The sequence below is a fragment of the Pleurodeles waltl genome, chromosome 1_2 (genome assembly GCF_031143425.1).
Source record: "Pleurodeles waltl isolate 20211129_DDA chromosome 1_2, aPleWal1.hap1.20221129, whole genome shotgun sequence".
NCBI classification, from domain to species: Eukaryota; Metazoa; Chordata; class Amphibia; order Caudata; family Salamandridae; genus Pleurodeles; species Pleurodeles waltl.
Genome location: NC_090437.1, coordinates 402,110,627 through 402,128,304, shown reverse-complemented (window position 1 = coordinate 402,128,304; position 17,678 = coordinate 402,110,627). Strand labels below are relative to the sequence as shown.

Sequence of the window (17,678 nt, the reverse complement as noted above, 5' to 3'; positions counted from 1 at the left end):
CTGAAGCCACTTTATTTGAATCAACGCTGTAAACCCCAAAACATTTCTTTTAGAAATGTAAAAAATGAGAGGCTCTTTTATCATAGAAATTATTGTTAGTGCTCTGAGTTCTCAAATATCTTCATCATTAATTTCACCAAAACATTCTGACATGCAGACTGAAACATGTACTTTCAGCACTAGCCTGTCAGTTAACTCCCTAGGGCATGATTCACAAAGGTAAACTTACACTTTGTGCAAGTTTACCATTTTTTTGCATTCACAAACTATGACTTAATAGTACGTTTATGACTGTGGAGACACCGTAGTCGAGGAGGAGAACTACAAGCCAAAAACATATCATGGTTAGGGCACTACATTACTATATGAATTAATTCCCTTTCCCATAGGCTTCTATTGACAAAACTTATTAATGAAGAAACATTCTACGGAAATTAAACTAAACATTTTAATACATCATTATGTTTTTTGTAAAACTATGCCTATGAGAGATTGAATATTAACACTTCTTCTATTCAATCCATTTTCTCACATTTCCCACCCAACCTAGGTCAGGGTGAAGGAAAGGCAGAAAAAACTAATTCATCAGTGAGCTTACCTCTCACTTGTGTGTTTAAAATATTGCTTTTAGTTTGAGGCCTACATGTTTATTCTACATATTAATTGCGTTCATTTTACTTAAAATACTCCTGCAAAAGATAGACCTGTCCTATCTTTTTACAGGTAGAGATCTATAGTCTGATTGCAGAGTCTCCACAGCCAATAATTTACTAACAACTCATAATTTGTAAACAGCAAACAAACAGTATACTTACACAAAAGTTAAAGTTTAGCTTTGTGATTGAGGCACCTTGTGATCAACTGCAGCTCTGTCGCAAAAGGTCACTGAGCAAATAGAGTGCTAACGTTTTGTATTCAAGAAAATAGTGAGCATTCCTAAACCACATTTTATTGAAATAGGAGCTGTTGATTTGAAAACTTTTCCTGAAGAGCAGGCTGAAGCAAAAATACCACCTAAATTCTCTAAAATAAAGCACAGGTTAAAGTCTAAAAAAAACCAAATCACTTAAATTTGCCAACTATAGATTAGTCAACTAAATATGACTGGTGCCCCCTATCACACACTGCTTGTCACCTTCCATTTTACATCACTCTAATGAAAGCTCATCAGAGATGCCATTTAACATGATATGAGTGGTGTAATGTGTGAGGTCATTAGCAGAGCATGATGGGGGTGCTATCGCCAATATTCCATAAAGAGCTAAAGTTGATGAACTTTGTTTTGGAAAGTTTCATTCAGATTTGTTTAATGACGCCAAGATTTATTGTGAAAACAAAAAATAGTTTTTTCAGGGACAAAATAGTAGTTACATCCAGCATTTTAAATTGCTGATGGTGAACTTGCACGTCGGCTCTGATTCACAAGTTGCATGCAAATAAAAACATTGCTTTTATCTCAGTAGTGTCTTATATTTTGACACAAGTAGGGTATCCCTCTCTATTTCCTACGGTCTCTCATTTTTGGGATTGGCTCCCCGTCTATGTGGCATTTTAGGATGACCAGGAAAAAGAGTTTCAGTTGTAATCTAGCCAACTGCATTGGTAAAAACGTCTTTCCGTGATTGACATGGTTCACGAGTAGTGACTTTCAAGTTCAAACATCAGAGATTTGCAAAAATATTAACCCAAAACCTTTTTTTAAACGTGAATATCTCAAAAACTGCAGAACAGATTTTTACCAAATCAAAAAAGTAAACGTTCTGAGTAAAGTTCTACTTTTATGTCGAGTTTGGTATAAATCAGATATTTTTCACTCATCTTTTATCATTCTGCAGAATTTACAATGGGAGCTAAGATGTGAAATTATGCACTACTTTACCCAGCTTAACCTGTTTTGTTGGTTTGTTAATAAACTTTAGTGACATTTGACGAACTTTCACAAAACTTTCCGAAAAAAAGCTCATCAGCTCCTTAGCTCTTTCCTGGAAAGTTTTGGGGTGATCCATCAAGGGGGCACTGAGAAAAAGTGGGGCGTCCCAAAATGCAAATTCCACATGCAATTTCCATAGGGAATTTTACCACAACTACAGCCAAATATGGCTGAACGAAATTACACCAAATTTGACAGAAATCTAGACCATATCTAAAAAAGCATGCTGTTTGTGATTTGGTGTAAATAAATTAATTAGCTTTTGAGAAATTAAGGTTCAAAATGTATAGATATCTAGAGGTTGGGTTTCCAGGACTCTTGCTGCAGTGCCCATGATACACACCTTCAAAATTTACAGCCATCTGATCAGCCGAGGGGGCCTCTTTTCCCATTGGCCGATTTGCTTCCCTGGGAATGAGAGGCACCTGTGAAACTCACGGGAGCACATATTCTGATTGGCTGGCTGCAACATCAAATTAAATGTTGGTGCTGCCATTACAGAACAAAGGAACACGATTACCATGTCCTGAAAAAAATAGGGTATAAAGGGCAGGGCCGGGATACCATGGCCTCCTTGTTTTTGTCAGGAGATCATTACCCTTGAGCCAAATTAAAAAAAAAATATTTGGGTTTCCTGCTACCCTGCTGGATTCCTGGCAGACTGAAAAACAATGTCTAAAAAAGATGTAGCTGGTGTTCAGTCCATCACCAATATTCCTGACATAATCTTGCCTGAATAGGCTTAAACTCAAACGATGGCAGGAACAAAGTAGCTCCATCAAAGTCCATTCTTGAAGAAGGAATAAAGAAATATTAAAAACACAATACAAACATAAATATCACAAAGCAAGACTACAAAGTAAACAAACATTGGCAAAGCCAATAGGTCTGGCATTTCTCCCCAGTCTTTCAGCAATTCCTGTTTTGATTAACCAGTTTTCCCAAAACATTATTGTTTGGAAAATGCTGGGCCCTCATCAATCAAAAAACAAAATGTTACAACCAAAAAAGTTGTTTTGGTCTCACTCCCTCATACTGAATGGGACTACTTATGGGACTACTTTGTGTGTGGATGTGTTGCTTGTGAAAAGGCTGCATGCCATAACTCATAGTGAAGTTAGCCAGTGGCTGAAGCACTGTGATAAATTGCCCCATAATGCATGCTGGAATGTGTGGAAGAAAATTATGAATGACACCAAGCATAGACTAATGTATGTAGTGTGGCTGAAAACCCATATGAGTATCTATGTTGTAAAAATACGTTTAGTAAAATCAAAAGGACTTGAATAACACAGACCTAATAAAAGTCAATAGGTCTTGCATTGGCTATAAACCTTTTGAGGAATAAAGGAAGGAAGGAAAGAAGGAAGGTAGCAAAGAAAGAAGGAAAGAGGAGGAAGGTAAGAGAGAAGGAAACAAATGAAAAGAGTAATAAAGAGAAAGGAATAGAGGGGAAATGAAGGAGTGAATGAAGCAGGAGGGATAAAGAAAGAAAACAGAAAAAGGAATGAAAAGAAGAAAAAAGAAAGAAAAGAGGAGGGAAGGAAAGAATGACATGAAAGAGAAAGAGTAAGGAAGGAAAGAAAGAAATTAAAGAAAGAAAAAAAAAAGGAAGGAAGGAAGGAAAGGATAGGAAATAGTAGAAAAGAAGAAAGAAAGAAGGTTCAAGAATAAAAGACGGAGAAACAGAAAGAAGGAAAGAATGCAAAGGCAAGAAAGAAAGAAGAAAATAGAAAGAAAGAAAAGGAAAGAAACAGAGAAAAGAAAGAAAGAAGGAAATTAGGAAAGAAGGAGAGAAAGAAAGAAGTAAAAAGGGGATAACAATATAGAAGAGATTTAAATGGTCACAATCTGATCTGGTATGCTGTGAAATAGCAGCAGTCAGAAAAGCAAAACAAACTCCAAAAGTAATTTACAACATCATTGGTAGGAGAAGGGATATGATAAAGATGGAATGTGCATCAGAAGCATCCTGCTAGCATACTAGGCCACACAAAGGCAACACTAAAGTATTTATGCAGTAAAAACAAAAACACTGGCACTGAAGGCAACTGGTAAAATGCAGTCACTCAAAGTGAAGTTAACCAGTGGCCTAAGTAGGTTGGTCTACAGCCCCAAGATATATGCAGTAGTGGGTGGAAGCAATACGTGAATGACACAACAACAGACCATTGGATGGAGAGAGGTGGCTGAAAGCCCCTAAATGTAATTATATCATGCATAATATTGTAAAATCAAAAGGTCTTGGCTACACCAGACCCTAAACATTATCACTGTCTCCAAACACATTACAAGCAGTAACCAAAAAGTACTTGGAAACAATAACACATTACAAATGTACATACAGTTCTTCATCACAGTTTAAAATGCTAGGTTCATTGTTGTTTAATGCAACTTTAAATTTCGACTCCTAACCTGTGTATTTCCTTTTACCTGTCTCCACCTGTAAACTTTCTGCCCACACCATTAATTACACTGTATCTATGTCTCCATTGTGTAAGGCATGCAAATGTCTCACTAAAGGTTAGTTAGCGTCTTGATTCTCGATGGCTCTAAGATGTTGCAGAATTATTTTATGAATTGGTATGGTAGTAATCCCTATGTATACTATAAGACAAGGACACTTCAGTATGTATACTACAGAATCACTTTTATAGGTGAAGTGACCTTTAACTTTACTAATGCCTTTGTGAGGAATAGCAATGTTTGTCACACTCTCACCATTCTCACAGAATTTATAGATTTCTGGTACATGTGTAATCTATATAATAAGAGGCTTCATCAAGATGCATTGGTCTATTGGTTTTGCATTCACGATATTTGATATCTCAGATTTAATTGTCCACCTTCTTCCTATTTGTTTACAGTCACTGACAGAGCAAAGTGATTATAAGAAAGACCATCTTTTCATCCTTCTTCATTTGGAACAAAACCGCTACAAATTCCAGTGTGCCTTCCATCAAGAGTATTATGTGATTGTGAAACCGAAAGGAGACGGTCACTGTGTTTCCTTAGGAAATGATGAGGATCAATCCATATTTGAATTGGTAAGAAAAATAAATTCTCTTAATACAGTTGTTTTAGTCTAATCACATTAAAGCAGCAGTTCTTATCTTTTTGAGTTCTGTGGGCACCCAATGAATCACTACCCAAAGGCTGTGACTCAAACTAAGCAGTTTCTACAAGTTGAACCGCAAAACAAGACATATAATTAATGGATACATCAAACAAATACACAAATAATGAAATATTTGTTTTATAAACGCAAAGAATGCATAAAATGAACTCCTAATATTAGTGGGAACTTTGAAGTTTTCATAAAATCTAGTTTTATTTGTAAAAGATGAAGCAATATGTCAGCACATGCCAGTGCTTCAGTTGAGGCTGTAAATCATCAATTCTACATTCCGTTTGCCATACCTATGCTGCTCCATAAAGCAAGCTAATAATACCAACCTAATTTTTAATCACTAATTTGAAATTCTTTCATTTTTACCAATCATTTTCAAAATCTTCCATTTGCTTTTGAGGTTTATTTACGTTATTAATCCACCAATATTATTTTTTTTCTAAACAGTCATGAATCCTCTGAGTAGTCATCATGAGTCCCCAGGGGTCCACAGACCCCCAGTTTAGCATCAAGTGCATTAAAGTTTTTTTCCCTTTTGAACCATGTTTTTATTTGTTTCCTCATTGGTCTAAGTTACAGTTGCTTTAAGTACATCACTCACTGCCCCTTATTCATTGGCTACTCTCATGGCCCTCGCAGTTCACAAGACTATCACTCTGAATGACATTGCTCATGCAATGCCTTGTAGAAGTCCATACTGACTTTGGGGCTGTTTGAGGAATCAGCCTCAAGCTAGTTTTTTCTTAAGGATTTTGAATAGTTCTGTCTCTGTATGATGTAGGTACATTTCCTATCCACTTATAAGTTCTTTGACCCAGTGCAGGGAATAATTGGAATCAATGTATTAAGACTGTGAAGGTTCTCACATTCTGTTAATTATTGGCTCTTCTCTGCCTTGAATAGCAATGGTTGCTATAAAGCACTGCAAAGCACCTGATGGTTTCTAGTTGACGCAAACAGTAAATTCAAAATCTTATTCATCAGGCATTCGCTAGTTTGGGAGAAAGTCCTGTGCAACTTGACAGGAGCTTGACCTTTGATACATTCAATCATGGAATCTCAGTTCAGCCAACATGGAAGTCACCAACCAGTATTCAATACAACCTCTAAGTCACAGAGGTGGAACCACGAACACAAATGCCTGAATTTCCTCAACCTGACCCTCGTTACTTACCAAACTTCGCTTGAAATTGGCACATCCATTACTTGTACGTTATAGACCGAAACCAGAAACTAAACTTACAATAAGGAAATCGTACATCATATATGCTGAACCAATACATTGTCAAAGTATCACCATCATATTCACAAAGAGTTCTGAAGTGGTCGTAGGGCAACACATTGGAACATAGTGAACACCTTAAATAAATAAACAAATACAATATAACAGGACAGGCATTACCATACATTGGATGCAAAAGGTACCTCCCCGTTAAGCAGTTTTAGGTGGTGACTTGACAAGGTGTCAGGAACTCATGAAGGGGAGGAAGACTGTCATTGAGTGATCCACCCTGCCATGTGCTGCACAGAAATCTAGTTCCTTTAAAGGACCTTCCCGTCTCTGTCTCCTGCAAGCGTGGGGGAGCTCAGTGCACTGGAACCCTAGAGATCTCTGACAATGATGGCGCTGTAGGTGAAGCAGTAGAATAAGTGTTCCGGAAGTAAGGTAACTTTGTTGCCTAGCACACATTTTCAGCTCAGATATGTGCCTGTTGCTGTTTATTTTTGGCTAATGTTGACGAGTCCAGGTTAATTGATCCTGAGGAGTTAGATTGTGGGAAAATAAGAGATCTTACAAACAGGTCATTAGCTAATTTACCATAACATTTAAGCAAGGCTTGAAACACTATTCTCATTGAAATATGTATTCAATAGAAAGTAAAAGTTTGTTAGTTGAGTGAATTAGCATAATCAAAAAGTCATAAAGAACAATTCCTTAGCTCCTAGGACAAATTCTGGTTCTCTAAGAAATGGAAAGAATCTGTCTTGCTTCCTAAATAAAAAGCTGCTGCTGTAGGATGTTGCAGAGTACTCATCCCTGATCGCAGAAGCTTGAGGAAATGTTACATTTAGAAGCAGAGAGAAAGACACTGTAAACTATGGCTGAATTAAAATGATTTGCTGAAAGAGAACAAATCCGTTAATGTCCATAGTTCCTGGTCTTATTTTACTAACTAAAACAAACCTAAATTAGGCATTATAATTGTATTTAGAAACTACACTCGTACACTAGTATGGGGCATAGCATGATTGCTCTGCTTGCTGACCTTATGCGGTTGGTTTTGATTGTGGGGTTGTGGAAAGTACAACTGAAACACATTTAAGGCAGGCACTGACATCTTCTATATCATGAACAATGAATGTATCTCTCCCCATTCTTGTGTAATTTGACCCCGGATAGTGATACACGCATTTCATCCAGCCACGCACAAAAGCTTTTGGCTTCATAATAAGCTCTGTCAGGATAAAATAGTTCACAGAACATCTACAGTAATGCAATGTTGAAATTATCATGTTAATAGAAAAATGCATCCACTCTGCTAATTGAGATTTTGTCTCTCACACACACCTCATTGTTTGTGTGACACTATACTAAGGGCCTGATTTAGAGTTTGGCAGACGGTTACTCCAATCACAAACGTGACGGATATCCCTCACCTTATTATGATTTCCATAGGAACTAATACATTTGTAATACAGCAGATGCGATATCCATCACGTTGTGATGGAGTAACTAACCCCATTTGCCAAACTCTAAATCATACCTTAAGGTCAGTAATATCTACCTACAATAGTAATAGTATTGCATCCACTACATTACCTACATCTACATCGTCAAGTTAACTATATATTTATTATTCTCAGCTTACACATCTATTTACAATACACTTACTTTGCAATGTTTTTTTTAGGTTTATGTAATGGCTGCAATATTATTGTCATTCAGTATACCACTTGCAGTATAATGGAGAAATAACTTCTCCTTACACCCACTTGCACATCACAGTCATCTGACTTCACTAGTACACACATACATGTATTGCTGCAATTCTTAGATATAATAATACAGATATTGCTAGCCCATATAATCTAAATACCAGAATGGTTAAAAAAAATCTTGCCTCAATAATCCTTTTCCAAAAAACCCTTGTCTGATTCCTGTGCTCTTTCAATGTAACTATCCTTAAAAGCTTCCATTGTCTGATTATGACACGAAAAATAAACAACTACCCCCACCAGTATTATCCAGGGTGACCATGTTTCTTCACACTACATCAGTAAGGAACTACAAATAATTTCCAGATGCTTAATTACTATAACCAGACTATTTCATGATCTACTCCAATTGCACTCAATTGTGGTCATATTAGATCTTTCATGGAACAACATCAATTATGGATCTCATAAACCATATCAGCTGGCAAGACACATATCTACTCGCTCAGGATCATCCCCATACTGAAAAGAAAATTCACCGCATACCCCATTTTTCATATTCGTGGCTTCACAACACATTCCAAAGATGCTTCAAATTCCATTCAACCACTGTCCTCGATTATCTCATGCACCAGCGAGGTTATCCATCTTCATACAAGTGAACTATAGTTTCTTCCTCCCTGAAACACATCAAAAGCATATCATTGAGTTGTTCTCTGTTAAAATGTAGATATACAGCCACCCAGTTAATACCCCTAAGTCAGCCACTCAGCTTGCCTTAGCTTTGTACATGGGTCGGGGGCATTAAAAATCAGTGTTTTATCTTCAATTAGCCTTCAATTAGCCAAATCGCAGGTAAAGTTATATATGCAGGAAAATAATAACAGCATGGTTTCAGGACTAGGTTCAGATTGGAGTTCAGTTCGTCTAACGAGTTAATACACCCAGGTGTCATCATTGCTACCAGTTTTGATATCCCAATGTGTTCCCACCCTGTGCATCCCATTAGACCAACAACCTGAGTAAGTGAAGTTCCCCTATGATTCAACCAGATGACTTCACTGCTTTTTGGTGAATCTCACCATACACAGAACAAAAAATGGGTAGCAAAAGGGGGCCCTTCTGGAAGATGGTGACTGCAAAGTATGTTTTGAGCATTCATTCCTTTGTGACCAAATGTTTAATTTGATCACAGGATCATCACTCATATCTAGCAACTGATCTTTTATTACAGTCAGATATTCCGTTCAGTGGTGCAGCCATTACCAAACCACATTGTTTACCAACTGATACATTTTGGACATTTACATTCTGGAAACGCTCCTTGCCAGAGTAAAGAATCCATTTGTCTTATGAGACAAAGAAAGAGGTCATGAACTATCACATATAGGTAATTCTGGTGAATATGTAGGAGCCAAGGAATGCATACTATTCAAAATAGTCCTCTTATCATGATGGATTTTGGGGGATTTTTCCAGCTGTGTATGCCCATTTTAAACTACCAATAAAAACATACAAGACATCGTGATATCGTCCCATGAATCTGGATACATATGTATTAAACACAATTGATTCTTTGGGGCAGTTCACTTAGGACACCATGGACCAGGTATATGATTCCCCTTCACAAACCAGGTATGTGCTATTGTTAGCACGCCTGGTCCGTAGTAAGTAACCTTACAAGGGGATGCGTATAGGTCGATGAACCTTTTTCAATCGCATGGAGTATCCTAGTCATGCAGTGACTACTGAACCAATAATTCATATCAATAATCAAGAAACATTTTATAGAAAAACACCTTAGAACCCTCTACTCATGAATAACCACAACTCGGTAAGGGTTAACAATTTTTATTTCCCTATTAATTACAACTCTAAATCATCCTGTTAATTCAATCTTTAGTCAATCCACTCAGTTCATTAATTTATTAATAGAACATCATCACTTGAATAAAACGTATGCGACAATGTGATTTTCATAAGCTAAGAATACCAGCATTAAAAGCAAAGTTCCGCAAATAAGTTTGTCAGTCATTTTTCACTGTCAACGTCACACTTAACAGCCTATCTAACCAAGATTAGCATCAGCATGTGGGTCTTCATACGAAAAACAATTTGGAGAAAACACTAATTTGGAAAAATCTGCCTAAGTCAGAATTTTTATAATCAGCGCTGTTGGTTCCGAGAAGAAAAGGCATAAAAATCATCAGTCACATTTTCATAACTACCTATCCAGGATGGATCAGCAACAAATTAGTCTTCACTTCAGGTCATCAATTAGTCAGCTATGGATCAGGCTCACAGATTATAAGCCCGATATCAGCACCTCGGACAGCATCTTCTGACATCATCAATTCTCCTCCCGCACCTCTGTATTTTTGCCCCTTGTCATGACTTTTTGTTAGGGTCACCCAGTCCATCCCCCTAATTGCTAATTGGTCTGTCAGTCAGCAGATATGACTTTAACCTATAGTTTTTGTTTACTGAATCTACTAATTTCATTATATCATCAGGTATCGAAATTGTTGCATGTTCCTCTTCAGTCAGTGCCTCTATTGTTCAAGTCCTGGGAAAGTACATTTAGCCTGCTCTGCACATAATTTTATCAAATTGTCTTCATCATCTCCTGTCTGCGGGTACACTGCAGAAAATTCTAGCTAAGTAACTTTAACATCAAGCGGGTCATGGTCAGTGTGTGCTTCCAGACCTTTGCAACGTTTAGTATTTCAGATCTTCGAGTGTGCGAGGCCCAGGGAAACTAGGCCTTTAGTTCAGTTAATTTAGCACTACAAATTAATGCAGAACATAGGTTATACATCTCATTATGCCATAATATTACATTTTTCTCATATATTTTCATTATTTCATACATTTTCAGTTATTTTAGTACATATGGTGATTGCACTCCCAGGGCACATTTTCAAACATGCACGTTATTTTATTTATGATTAATTTCTCTGCGCATTTTCTCAATAGTAAACACATATATATATATACATCATTAATAATTTTCTTAATTAGCATATCTGCTTCAACACTATTTTCACACTGACTGGATTGCAATCGTGATTGTTATTTGTAAAGTGATCTATGCAATAACAGGTCACATTGCAAATTGTACTTTCATGGGGAGGTCAAAAAATTGCCTGATTTATGATTATTAATAATGAGGCAGGCCACAATTTGCTCCTCGCTGTGATTTGTTGTGAATGCAGGGATGGAAGCTTGTAAGGCATGGCAAACTCTGTCCATGCAGGTGCATTCGCAATTGGGAAAAAGTTTTTTAAATTTTAGGGCCCGTGATCACACAATTTCCAAAGGACAAAGGAAGGTAAAGGGGAAAATGAAAAGCTGTCTCATTATATTACTGCCCTTGCTGTTCAGTGGTGTGTGACCACAATTAAAGTCACAGACTATAATACATCACATTCAGAATCTCAAATAAGAGGGGGACACTCCATTAGCGCCCAATACTATTTGTAATCGGAGTCACAAAACTCCTTTTATTGGAGAGAAAGCCTTTTTCGACTCATGGAAGACTTATCTACATTGTGGAAAAACCTTGTGATTTTGTGAACTGCAGGTTTCATGACCTCAAAAGGGCTGGGTACCTCTGCTTCTACACTCATACAGGTTATTTTACACAATCTACAGCTGACTCTATCAGTGCAATATAGGCATCAGTATTTCATATGATTTGGTGCTAGGATAATCTAAATTAATAGTACTGTTATTTAGTGTCAACAGGAATATGAGCGTGCAATTAATATTTACAGTAAGGTAACAGTACAGTGATGTAGGCCAGTGCTGGGATGGCAATTCGCAATATGGGTACAATCAAAACATTTTATGAGAAAATTACATTTTCAGGCACAAAGGTTGGTGACATTTCGGTCCTACACAAAGAGAGAAGTGGACCATCATAAGAACAGGGGTTAGCTACATGATATTTAGCAATGTGTGACAATTATTCTTACATACAAAGTTACACATTTTAACACTGAAAGCCAGCCTTGAGTCCCCCAGCTAATTAAAAACATAGGGACTCAGTAGCAAAGGGGAGTCATGGTGTGGATAATAGAGCGAGAGGAGCCAATCAAATGGACTGTATTTTGCATCGAGTAAGTGTCTTCAACCACAGCCACATGAATGACCAGATATCTCAATTCAGTTAAATTCACATTCAGTATAGGCTGCCATACTTTTTCATGCACTCATGAAAGGATATCATTTAGACCACTTACACACAGCCAAAATGAATGCCCCAAATATTTGTTCCCTGTGCAGTGGAGGTACCCCAAATTCAGAAATAGCATGCCCCTTGCTTATAAGGACATGTGATCTTTTACAGCAAGGGCACACCGCAGTTCCTGCACAAAGCTGTCACGCCTGATCCATCCATTTATTATCAATCATGCCCACATACAGAAAGACAGTGAACAATCCTGCCACCGCAAAATGGGAAGTGTTCTACTAGAATTTGGAGTTTTTTTTTTTTTAAATGACTGGGCCCACACTCATATTTGTAAGGGAGCAGAACAAATATCTCCAGGCGACAGTAATAAAAGCCTTTTCAGTATCCACCAGTATCGCTGCATGGGGCCCTTGAAACAGTGAACTATGGCCAGTGCATGTGTAGCTGCCTAATATTGTTTCAGCATACAGCCAGCTTTATCTGGGAGCAAAAGAGACCTAATCACTCTAAGCAGCCTATCTACTAAATCTGTGGCTATCGCTTTAGGAGATAGGAGATAGGTCTGTCTTTACTGTGTACATACAAAACCACCACAATGCCATTCAGATGGTCTAAGCAGTTTTCATGATAACCTGTTTTTGAGTCATTTTATGTGCTTCAATCACTCTTTGCATCTCTTCCTCTGTAGTTGACATATCCTTCTTCTGCAAGCCAGGGAGTAGTCTCTTCAGTCTGAACATCTGTACTGAATTTTCTTTATGCTCTTTCTAAGAAATGCTATGGTCTTACCTCTTAGCACCACTTTGAATCTCACCCATAAAGTGTTGTGCCAGTTGTCTGGCCCAATATCTTGTACTTAATTGTAACATATGTACGTTTAATACTTTTTTACTTTGATTCCATGTATTGTTTTTAGGTTATTTTGGTTTTGGAAGACAGAATGTGATGTATTATATTTCTAAACATTTTCTACTGCTGATCATGTTGGAATGGGTATTATAAGATTGACCTCTTTAAAGTCCAACACTTTCTCTACTGTTACTTAGGTCGGAGTGGAATAGGAGTAGTATATTTGACTCTTTCAAAGTTTAATACTTACACCAGTAAGTGTTGCTCAGTTTGCAGTGGGAATAGTAAGTCAAAAGTCCCAAACATTTCCTATTTTTGCTTATGATGTAATGGGAATAGTAAATCTGACCCTTACAAAGTACAACATGTTCCCTGCTGTTGCATACTCTGGAGTGGGAAATACAAATCTGGCTCTACCAAAGTCCAACACTTTCTCTACATTTGCTTATGTTCAAGTGGTATTAGTAAATGTAGGATCATATTTAACAAATATTCATGCAAAGCAATGCAGCAAGTCACCATGATCCGCTGTGTGAACAGAAGAGGGCAGGAATGTGCCGTATTTAAGATTATACAGGGCATTCCTGCTCTCTGCCTGCACTGGCCCGCAAACTGCTGCCTAGCACCAACACCGACACCCTTGCACCATAGTGCAAGGGTGCCTGCTTTGTAGGCAGGATTGTTTTGGTGCTGGAAGGGGGTACCTTCCTACACAAAAACAATCCCCTAGAGGCATTTTCCTCTTTGTAAGTGTACTGCACAATACAGTACTCTTAGAAAGAGGAAACAACAATACAAAATAAAGATATTTCTCCTCATTGCGCCTCAGGTCTACCAGTGTTGGTAAATCAGAGAGTGTGCCAGAATGCATGGGTGGATGCGTGGGAACACCCACTCTCCACCCATGGCACACCTCTCTGCTGCAGAGTAGCGCAAGGCAGTGTTTTCGCTGCCTTGTGTTACTCTAGATATACCAAGCCCCACAGGGCCATACAAGGTGGCCTTGTACTTCTTGATAAATCTCATTTTAGGTTTTGTGTCACTCTGCATCCCCTTGCAAGGCACATGATGTTATAAGTTTGGTCCGTAATCCCTCCAAAGTGCTTTACTTTCACCATTGTTGCTCAGTTTGAAAAGGGAATGGTAAATCTGACTCCTCCAAAGTCCAACTCTTCCCCTCTTTTGCTTCCACTGAAGTATGAATAGCAAATCTAACCCCTCCTGGTTCCAATACTTAACTCAATTGCTGCTCAGATTAAAGTGGGAATAGTAAATTGGACTTCAATTAATTCCCATCTGTTACTAATTTTAGGCTGGGTTTAGAAAATTAGACTCCTCCAAATTGAAATACTTATTCTAATGTTAATTAAGTTGGAGTTTGAGCAGTAAATTTTATGTTCTTTTGTTCATGTGTTTTTATACCTTTTGGTTGGATGAAGTTGTCTTTGATTTTAAATTATATATATTTTTATTTATACTTTAGGATTTCAATTTAATAGCAACTGTGAATATGTTGTACAAATATATATTTGAATGTTGCAATTCTGTATATTGCTTCATTATTTTTAGTTACATTTTTGAGTTTTTAAGTACCTATTTAATTTTATGTTTTTATTTTATGCTTTCTTTAATTTATTTGTTGAATAATTATATGGTATAATCTTAATCTTGCGAATTATATTATTGATATGTATGTATACATTTATATATGTGTAGTTTTTATAATAGATATGAATTTTAGCACATTACTAATGTTTATATTTATATTTAATTAATACTTTATCTGCTTATTTTAACTGTAAAATGATGAAATCCTTTTACCTATCCAGGCACAGTATAACAGCTTTGGATTGTTAAAATACCATAAAAGCCAAGGTGCAATAAATAAAAGCAACTCTTGGTATATATTTCACATAGGTATTATAGCTCTTCAGAGAGGTTTAGCTTTGCATAAGTAGGAGTTTGGGAAGTAAATTTTATTTTCTTTAGTTTATGGGTTGTTATACCTTTTGGTTGACTGGAGTTTTCTTTGTTTCTAAGTTGTGTATATTTTTATTAATGCTTTAAGATTTAAGTTTAATAGTAACTGTGATTATTGTTTTAAAAAATATTTGAATATTCCAATTTTGTATAGAGTTTAATTTGTTTTAGTTATATTTTATATCATATAATTTATATAATTTATATAATTTCAATCTTGTTCATTTTATAAATGATATGCATGTATTAATTTATATATATATATATATATATATATATATATATATATATATATATATATATAGATCATTAGATAGATAGATAGAGATATGTAGTTTTTATAATAGATATGATTTTTTTTTATATTACTAATTGTTATATTTAATAAAATAATGTATCTACTTATTTTAGCTGTAAAATGATAAAAGCCTTTTACCACTCCAGGCACAGTATTACAGCTTTGGACTGGTAAAATGCAATCTAAGCTAACCTGGAATGAATAAAAGCAACACCTGATATGTTTTTCAGGTATGTATTATAGCTCTTCAGAGAGGTTTAGCTTTTTCTGAGCTCTGCATGGATGGCATTGTGCTAATCCTTTGCTTCAAGACTGCTGCAGAAATGGCAAAAGACTTTAGCCCTCATTATGAGTTTGGCGGTTGGACAAGCCGACTGACAAACTCACAGGGAGGATGCCACTGCCATAGTGGTGGTGTCCCCTTGACCGTATTACAGTGTTCCCACCGGGCTGATCGGGTATTCATGGCTCCACCATGGTGCTCAGCACACTCCCACTCCTCCCCTGTGTAAACTTGTGAAGGATTGGCAAAAAAATAAAAAAACACCCACGTACACACCTAAACCCGTTGTGAACTACCAAAGGCGTGCATGGCGTGGCATTAGATTATTCCTGGGGTTGGCAGCAGGGGCAAGCTTTTGGTTCTTTCAGTGCAAAAAAAAAAGTTAAAAAAGAAAAAGAAAAAAAAAGAAAATATATATATATATATATATATATATATATATATATATAGTTAGAACATAGTTTTCATTGAAAAAGCATTTTTTAACTTGGATATATCTTTGACACAGTTTGACGAATCTTCACAAAACGTTCCAAAAAATGTGTGCCTGAGAATCTTGTTGTGCATGAGACGTTTCGGAGTGATATGTCAAGCGAGGGCCGAGAAAAAGGTGGGTGTCAAAAAAAGTGCATTCCCCATTATAATTCTCATAGGGATTTTGAACCGAACTGCTGGACGGAATTACAGCAACTTTGGCAGAAAGGTAGCTTTTGGTCCAGAAAGAAGCCTTTTTGTTATTTGGTGTAAATCAGTTCAGTAGTTTTTGAAATATTAACAGAAAATCAAATGTGTGTATCTGGAGGCGTCATAGGTTTTGGAAATACTCCAGATCTCATGCAGAGATCTGATTGGCTGCCAACACTTCAAACAGGAAGTGTTGACAGCCATTTTGAGACTCTGTATCAGCCAAAGGGTGCAGGATATTTTTACCTTAACCATCTAGCCTTGATGCAGGGGTCCCCCAGGGAACCCTCCTCCACAAGGTTGAAAAGTATATTTTTTTTAAATCACAGTGAAAATTGTGGCAAATCCTCAAATTCTGAATTGATTAAAAAAAAAAAACAACAATCCCGGTTTCCAGTGCTTGCATTTCATTTTGCCTGCCGGTGGACCATGTCCAGGGGGCATACCAAAAAAATAGGAGGGGTTGCACGGGGCCCCCTCCTAAGGCTCATGAAAGCCCCAGGAACAGCCACCTCCCTGGGGCAAGAGTTAAGGTAATGCGGGGGGCCCACATGGCCCCCCCACAGCCCTAGGGACCGCCACATCCCCAGGTCAAAACTTCTAATATAAATACAGGGGGGCCTGCATAGCACTGCATAGCAAAGAGTCACCTGTGGCCTAGAGGTTAAGGCTGAGGGTTCCAGCCTAGGTGTGTTTGTAGTTACATTCCTGCTTTAATTACTTTTCAAATTCAAATATTTAAGGTATATTCTAAAATGTAATCACACTCTTTTTACTTGACAAATACATTTTTCCTTTCAGTTTCTCCTGGAATATCTCATTCTAAGTATATCATTCAACAAAGTCTTGGTTATAGGCGGTTGGCTGCAAGGCCTGGCCGCAAGTCAGGCAATCCCTGCTGCGCATGGCCAAAGGCCATGCATAGAATGGAGTTGGATTCTTAAAGGGATTGGCTGCAAGGCCTGGCCACGGGACAGGCCCTGTGTGAAAAAACCCTCCCCACGCACGGCTGAAGGGGCTGCATGGTGCAGGGTTGGGTGGTAACAAGGGATCCTGAAGCTAACCCCTGCCGCGCATGGCCAAATGCCATGCACAGTGGTGATTGGTTTATTATAAACGAATTAAAATTACTTTATGTTAAGACAACATAGATTTTCACTGAAAAAAACAAAGGTTACAGGGAGATTGTAGTTAGGCTCACATTTTAAACATACAAAACCATAAAAATAAAAATGCACCTGTTATAGTTAAAGTTATATCAAGTCTCATGGCCTAAGGTAACTATAACTCACGCCCTTGCCATCCGCTGCTAATTACCGCACAGATTGCAGCACTCATGATATCTTTGATAACATCGGTGGTAATATCAATATACTATCTGCAGTAAAAAGT

At 37.3% G+C, this 17,678-nt stretch overlaps 1 protein-coding gene across 7 annotated transcripts in view; it reads left to right on the top strand.

Moving 5' to 3' along the window:
• The window catches only part of LOC138300566 (uncharacterized), a 960,785-nt gene that overhangs the window by 815,766 nt on the left and 127,341 nt on the right, over positions 1 to 17,678 (top strand). For all 7 annotated transcript variants that reach the window (XM_069240117.1, XM_069240136.1, XM_069240146.1 and 4 more), the window contains one exon: positions 4,798 to 4,977. In XM_069240117.1, coding sequence (XP_069096218.1) covers positions 4,798 to 4,977 — 180 coding nt within the window. The remainder of the gene's footprint in view (positions 1 to 4,797; positions 4,978 to 17,678) is intronic.